General features: G+C 33.6%; 4 protein-coding genes across 4 annotated transcripts in view; 1 reads left to right on the top strand and 3 right to left on the bottom strand.

Annotated features, from left to right (window-relative positions):
* Positions 1-527: 527 nt before the first annotated feature.
* On the bottom strand, positions 528-936 carry LOC105617229. Its single transcript, XM_012198795.1, has 2 exons — positions 801-936; positions 528-667 (listed from the first exon to the last, which is right to left on the bottom strand). Exons 1-2 carry the CDS (start codon positions 934-936, stop codon positions 528-530), a joined length of 276 nt encoding a protein of 91 aa, XP_012054185.1.
* A 681-nt stretch (positions 937-1,617) lies between these two features.
* LOC105617228 (succinate dehydrogenase assembly factor 4, mitochondrial-like) lies at positions 1,618-3,007 on the bottom strand. The gene is made up of 4 exons (XM_012198794.1): positions 2,945-3,007; positions 2,195-2,276; positions 1,996-2,094; positions 1,618-1,906 (listed from the first exon to the last, which is right to left on the bottom strand). The coding sequence occupies exons 2-4, from the start codon at positions 2,256-2,258 to the stop codon at positions 1,737-1,739; spliced, it is 333 nt and encodes a 110-aa protein (XP_012054184.1). The 5' UTR covers positions 2,259-2,276; positions 2,945-3,007; the 3' UTR covers positions 1,618-1,736.
* A 537-nt stretch (positions 3,008-3,544) lies between these two features.
* On the top strand, positions 3,545-5,061 carry LOC105617227 (probable protein phosphatase 2C T23F11.1). Its single transcript, XM_012198792.1, has 4 exons — positions 3,545-3,731; positions 3,960-4,165; positions 4,237-4,462; positions 4,534-5,061. The coding sequence occupies exons 1-4, from the start codon at positions 3,545-3,547 to the stop codon at positions 4,863-4,865; spliced, it is 951 nt and encodes a 316-aa protein (XP_012054182.1). The 3' UTR covers positions 4,866-5,061.
* A 107-nt stretch (positions 5,062-5,168) lies between these two features.
* The window catches only part of LOC105617226 (ADP-ribosylation factor GTPase-activating protein 2), a 3,965-nt gene continuing 1,943 nt past the window's right edge, over positions 5,169-7,190 (bottom strand). Inside the window, exons 5-8 of the mRNA XM_012198791.1 lie at positions 6,454-6,759; positions 6,108-6,379; positions 5,649-6,000; positions 5,169-5,516 (exon numbers count right to left, since the gene is read on the bottom strand). Coding sequence (XP_012054181.1) covers positions 5,265-5,516; positions 5,649-6,000; positions 6,108-6,379; positions 6,454-6,759 — 1,182 coding nt within the window. The 3' untranslated portion in view covers positions 5,169-5,264. The remainder of the gene's footprint in view (positions 5,517-5,648; positions 6,001-6,107; positions 6,380-6,453; positions 6,760-7,190) is intronic.

Below are 7,190 nucleotides of genomic sequence, written 5' to 3'. Positions count from 1 at the left end.
ATTCAGTATTTGACAAAGTGTTGCATATTTTTATATGTATAATGTACTGGATAATCTCTGTACATTATGACGTAATTAAGCTTTTTGTGTAGGTTGCCATAGTGCCAGACTTTCGGAAAGAAAGTCGTGTGAAATTAACAATGCCAAACATGGAATGTCGTTGCTAATAAATTTGTAGTAATTTCTAAAAACTTACTCGGGGGTATCATCGTTCAGCAAAAAAAGCTTACTTTTGTACAATGTAATTTATTTCCTCTCACTGATATACAATTTTTGTTCTGTAATACAAAAGCTTTCCTTCGTATACATCTATACTTATTATTAATCTAATTTATATATTTTTTCATATCAAGAAAAACAATTTTGATTTACTTAATACTGATTTATTTTATTTAATACTGACCGAAATAATTTATTTTCCGCAAATGCAAAAATTGATCATTGCAAGTTAAGAAGTAAGAATTCTTTGGAGTTCTTTAAATATATTTATAGAAACTACATCAAAAAATATATACGGTGTTTTCGTTTCAAAAATCACTGACTCTGCCACCATGCTGCCAGTCTCCCCATTTAGTAGGATCTTTCTCACTATTTGTTATCAGTTCTCCAGTTCTGGGGTCAGTTTCCACTAATACTAAATCCACGAACCTTTCCCGCGGTCCTACTTCTACGTGTTAAATAGAAAAGAATCAGTATTCCTGAAGCTTTGAGCATAATTTTTTATGAAAGCTTTTATCGTATCATTATAAATGAATTTCGTACCAATATCTTTGTATTAATTTTTATTAATTATTACATACTTGGTATCGGTTGCAATTTAAGTTTCTCATGGAACTGCTTCATTCGTGGCGATTCTTGGGTGTTCTTCGAGGACTCAATTAAAGTCTCATTTAAAATCTTTCGTTTTAGGAAAAAAGCACCTAATGTATTACTCATTTAATTTTTATATTCAATGGAATGAAGATTATATATGTATAAAAGCAAGAACAAAAATTATTCGTAAAAATCCATTAAAGTTTGCAAACTTAAGATATTCTGAAGCGATACATACTTGTGACAAATCGTCTACAACTTCTTGCTTGTAGATTCGTCAAAATATTATAATTTAAGCGAATCATCATGCAAATATTTTACGAAGAAACTAACTAACTACGGTTGTCCGCAATCGTGTGAAAATGACAGTTTTATAATTTTGTTAATAAAACACTGTCGCCAATATGGCTAGATCGCATTGAATATTTCGCCTCGCAAGAAGCAACTATAATATTTTCCATTTCTCGTTTACTTTAATTTTTGAAAACTTAGATTAATGTTTTGAGCTTAAAATTTAAATATTAATTCAATCCTTATATGATTAACTAACTACGCTACTTTAAATTAATATTTTAGATTCATTTGGATAAATTTGTCACATTTCAATAATTTTATTAAAATTGAATTAAAAGATCCGATCGTTATAAGAGATATATTGGATTCTCCGGAAAGTTCATGTCGCAAAAGTTTTTTTTAAATTTAATAAATAAAATTAAAAATTTAAATCTGCGTTTCAATTTTCTTTCAAAATCGGCACGAACTTTTCGGACAACCCAATTCGATTAACTTGATATCAAAATAAAAGTTTAATTATATAATATTGTATTTCAAAGCAGAATTGTTTTAAGTTTTAAATATGAATATTTTGATGACAATTTTTAACTGTTATTAAATGGATTGCGCTAGTCTCAAACGAGGTTGATTTAGAAGTCCGATACACGACCTTTTCTTTCCCAATCGCCGTAACGAGTCGGTTCTGGTCCACGGGGACCTCCGACTTCACCAGTTTCCGGATTTGTGTTGTTCGGGAATGGTTTCAAAGGTTCTTTCTCTTGATAAGGATGCTTGTCCTCCTCCAATTCATCCAATTTCTCTGTCACGTTCAAAATTTGATTTCTTTACTGCTTTAAATTTTTAATCTTTGTATAGAAATTTAAGAAAAGTTGCTACTACATAACGTACCTATAGGAGCGCGTTCGCGCAATTTTTTCCTGAATTCATGTAATCTCGGACTCTCGTCGACCTCATTTGTGCTTTTAGATGAAAACGGGCATGTGAATCCTTTTAAAAAGAACATCAATAGGAACATTACAAATGTACATTTTGTTAATTTCAATGTATAGACAAACTCACCGATGTTTGTTCATCTACAAATTCATACCTTTCATATATAGCCGCAATAATTGACGCGAACTTGTTGAAATTGTGCAATTAATTCCTGCCATTGCTCTCAAAATTGATTTCTATATTCCTCGAAAATAAAATCACACTTAGTTGATATACATCTGTGTATGTTTTTCTTTTTGATTTCACTGTTTCCAATTCTTTGAAATCACAAAAGCTAGATTTGTTATGTGTTATCCTTATAAGAATTATGAGTTTTTAAAAAAATTTATTTATAATACAACATGTGTCACATAAAAAGGATATGTTGGATCACATAAATATACTAATATTAAATATAGGAGCTGTCGTAATTTATATATAAAACAGATTTATTTAAATTCGTATCATTTTTACCTTACAAAAATATTTTACGTGTAATAATAAATAAATAATAATATACAATCCACATTAAATTTCCAAATTATTAACTGCACGACTATTTTGTTAAACACTATGTTCATTTATTATACATAAAGAAGCGACAAATATCTTATTATCTATACTTAAACAAATGTCTTTTCAAAAATTAATTTATGGATTTAAATGCTCTTGCAAACTTTCGAGGGAAATATTTTTTACATGACACTTTGCGCGGTGAAGATCAGGTTAAGTTCAAAGATATCTATATATTCAATATAGTACGATATAATATAAACATTATATAATAAATTATAGATAAAATTGATAATTAAGCAGTTAATTAATCGCCATCATTTCTATTTATTGTCTGTTTCTTACATCTTACATCTGTTTTATCTTATATCAATTCTTTTATCCTTTCTCTCAGATCAGCGCCCGTCTCGTTCGCAAATGCGTTCCAAAACTTATCGAAAAAAAATATTTCATAGTATTCTTAGTTTGTTCCTATAAACGAGTTCCCAAACTCACCGAACAAATCTGCCTGCATAATGACGTCATGGCTCCCAAAAAAAAACCTATCAGCACCTTGACGTCATCAATTCGGATCAGCTGTTTATCTTGCGATCGATGTCTGCTTGATCTGTCTGCGCGCATTGTTTCCCATGGCCGAATGGAAAACACAGAGAGTAACACGGGGTGGAGCTGACGACAAATTAATCGTATATCACGCGCGTTTCAGCGCGTTTTTGAATGGGAGGCTGTTATGAAATCAGAGCGGAGTGAAGCGCGTTTAAATTTGAGGTCCTCGAACGACGACATTGATCGTAAGGTAAAGACTTTCAGCAAAATTCTACGAATTGATAATTTAAAAGTATTACGCCTGAATTCGTTTAATTCTGATTAACTTAACTGTCATAATATTGATAATATCGTATTAAATCGCATTTCATTCATGTACAGACTTAATATTAATTAAGAAGAAAATATGGGACAAACACTTAGCGAACCAATTACGAAGAAGAAATCGGCTTGTTGCCGGGATAGCAACTACCGGGTAGGCAGTTCTTGCATGCAAGGATGGCGCATTAAAATGGAAGATTCACACGTGCACATACTTTCTTTACCCAGTGATCCATGCACTGCATTCTTTGCTGTCTATGATGGACATGGAGGTAAATACTGAATGTGGAAGATTTATTAAACAATAGCATAAGTAAACAATAGCATAGTTACTTTTCAAGTAACTATATATCGAGTATATATTTTTGTAGGATAATAAGATAGATATTAGAGATATTTGATAGATAATACATAGATAAGAATAACAGAACACAACAAATAGAAATAAATACATGTATATAATATATAATACTTACTATATAATAACTATATATTTATAGGTGCAGCTATGGCGCAGCATGCTGGAAAACATCTTCACGAATATATAATTAGAAGGAGTGAGTATAAGGAAGGCAATATCATAGGTGCGATGCAACAAGGTTTCTTAGAATTAGACAAAGCAATGCAGAATAATGCTGCTCTTAGGGATGAACATGCTGGAACAACTGTCATTGCACTCCTCATCAAAGATAATATTTTATACAGTGTAAGTCGTTTATCTCATTTGACTGTACAGTAATGCCTCTTGAATTCCTGATCACTAGAAAAGCTTTGTAGGCTAACGCAGGTGACAGCAGAGCAGTGGCTTGTATCAACGGGAGGACAGTCGCCCTCAGTCGAGACCATAAACCCACATTAAAGGACGAACGCAAACGTATCGAAGCAGCGGGTGGTTTCGTTGAGTATAAGAGGGTGAATGGCAATCTGGCGCTATCTCGTGCCCTCGGAGATTTTATATTTAAGCGGAACGACCGTAAATCACCACAGGAACAGATTGTGACCGGTAATAATGAAATACCAAATGTGATTCCTTTCGATTAAACTTTTGCATCAAAAAGAATTATAAATCCATAGCGTTTCCCGAAGTACAACAATTTATCATTGACGAGGATTGGGAATTTGTCGTTTTGGCGTGTGATGGTATTTGGGACGTGATGACCAGTGAAGAGGTAGTTCAGTTCATAAGAACGCGTTTAGCGCATCCGAAACTTGGCGATGGAGAAGCGTCGAACTGTACGATACATCCCGAGGAGATCTGCGAGGAACTTTTAAATTGTTGCTTGGCACCGGACGCTCTTATGGGCACCGGCTGCGACAATATGACAGTGATACTCGTGTGTTTTCTCCACGGCAAGCCGTGTTCGCGATTAATTTTGCATTGCCAAAATCCACCGCCGAGTATATAGATCGATCCATAATTGTTTTGAATTGTATAGCGACATTGTATCATGTTTTATCTAAATTATTATGGGCATTTTACTTTTAATCTCGTATTGATACAACTTTTGATACAGATATATGTTGTGCAATACTGGCTCTATTATAAAGAGATGAAGCAGACGTGTTTATAAAATACATTATATTTATATTTTCATTCTCGAATCTGTGTTACTTTTACATTGCACTCTTTCATCGATTCATCATTCATAAAAAGTGCGTATATATATATATTCGTGCGCAACACATCCGAAGAATAAGTTACGCGGAAGGTCAATTAAAAGCTTTTATTTACAACTCTGAACAATGGACAAAACTGGGTCCGAATAAGTAGTATAACAGTTCTCATAAAATGCGATAGATTTCATTTAGAGTCCATAACGATCCTGTATAGAAGAAACTGCCGCGTTCGCGAGCGAGCTGAGTCTCCCAGCAACCTTGTTTACTCCTTGACGTACGCTCTCTCGGACATCATCGAGATCTACAACTCCGGCTCTTCCCGCAGTCAAACGCATGGATAACGAGGATGTGGATGAGGTTGGAGAGTTTTCACCAAAATAATCGGCCGATGAGATGCTGGATGAGCCCTCGAATCGCCGTAAATTATTCTTACGTTCCCACTGAAAATTCAAATATCCAAGAATAAGTATAGAAAAAGATTTTACATGTTAAAAAATGTAATCTTAATCCGAGACATTTTTTTTAGAAAAATTATAATTTAAAAATAATAAAAATTTATAATTTGTTCATACCGCATTATCGGAAGTACTGTCTTGAAAATATTGCTCCGAACTGATAGCCTTAGCGCTACCAAATTTCTTCTGAGCTTCGCCGCCTTCTATAATAGATGAAGAGATTTTTGTATCGCTCTTCGTAATTATGCTTCGAGTGGAAGGGCCTAATCGTTTAGGCGGTTCCGGTTCTGCCACGACTACAATTTCGTCATTGCGCGAAGACGGTTTGCTGTTAGCGTAAACCGAATAAAATTCATCTAAAGTAAAGAAAGATTCTGTTTCTCCAGAAAGCACCTCCATTGATGTCACTACTCCTTTCGATTCCTGCGTTATTGTCTTCATGTCCCCAAGGGCGGAGTGAGTTGCACCACTAAAAAAAAGAAAAAGAAAAGATAACTTATACATAAACTCTTTAAACAAATGTTACATGTGCTCTTGAAATGTATGAGAATGAGATAGAGCGTGTATTTTTATTACCTTCGTGCATTAAATCCCATTCCAAGACGTTCCACCTGTGAGGCTTTTGACGGATCCAGATGCTTCGCTCTCTCTTCCACCTTCTTGGCCTGTTGAGTCAAATTGTGTTCGTACCGCTGAGCTAGACGAGTAGCGAGTTCCTCTTGTTCTTCCTTTGTCACTTCTTTATTCTTTTCTTGTGCCAGTTTATGTGCTTCTGCAACGCTTTTCTCTAGTTCATCAAAATTAGTTTTAACCCTTTGAGCACCTAAACTCCCAGTTTTCTTCCCTAACTGTAATTAAAGAAACAATAATTGTAATACAATTTCGTGTTGCAACTGTTACGTTAATCACGAAACGAACTTACTCCACCAGGACGTTTGGATTGACCTGTTCTACCGCCTATAGTAGGTTTTCTTTCAGACTGCAGATTGTTTGAGGTAGAATCAAAAAGTTTTACAGAAGGTCCCAGGGAATTAGAGGTAACTTCCGATGCACTTTTTTCTGTATTGTTTCTGTCATTGCTTGGCACTATATTAGATGTGAGGAATGCCTTTTCTTCTGTCGGAATTATCATTTCGTTCTGGAGCAAATCTAAATTCTCATGTTGTTTGAAAAAATCTGGCTCGTTCATTTCTTCTGACACAATTTCTGTGCCGTCTTCTAAATGCAACTGCAAAAAAGATTAATTAGATTAAAATATGGATATTTTTGAAATGTTGGTCAAACTTTACCTTTATATATGTTAATGCATATTTGCATAACATTATCACATGCTTATTGTTGTATTATATTGGTATCCAACATTAATATTTAATAATTTATGATAAAATCTTTCTGCTAATTTACGACTTTCAATGTTGCTAATTTGGGAAAGAATACATTTGCGAACTTATGTTTAATATTTTTGTGGATAATTAATAAAATAAACACCAGTAAAGTTTGTCCAGATATTTTGCAAACACTCGGTACAGATTATTAAATATAACAGCCAAAAGGAATAAATAAGTATTATCATATATATATATATATATATCGTAATAACTTCGTATAGCATACATTATACGAATTATACGACTCGCCTAAACGATGTTCCTTTTCATA

The sequence above is a fragment of the Atta cephalotes genome (assembly GCF_000143395.1).
Source record: "Atta cephalotes unplaced genomic scaffold scaffold00012, whole genome shotgun sequence".
Classification (NCBI taxonomy): Eukaryota; Metazoa; Arthropoda; class Insecta; order Hymenoptera; family Formicidae; genus Atta; species Atta cephalotes.
This window is presented reverse-complemented; position numbering and strand designations above follow the sequence as displayed.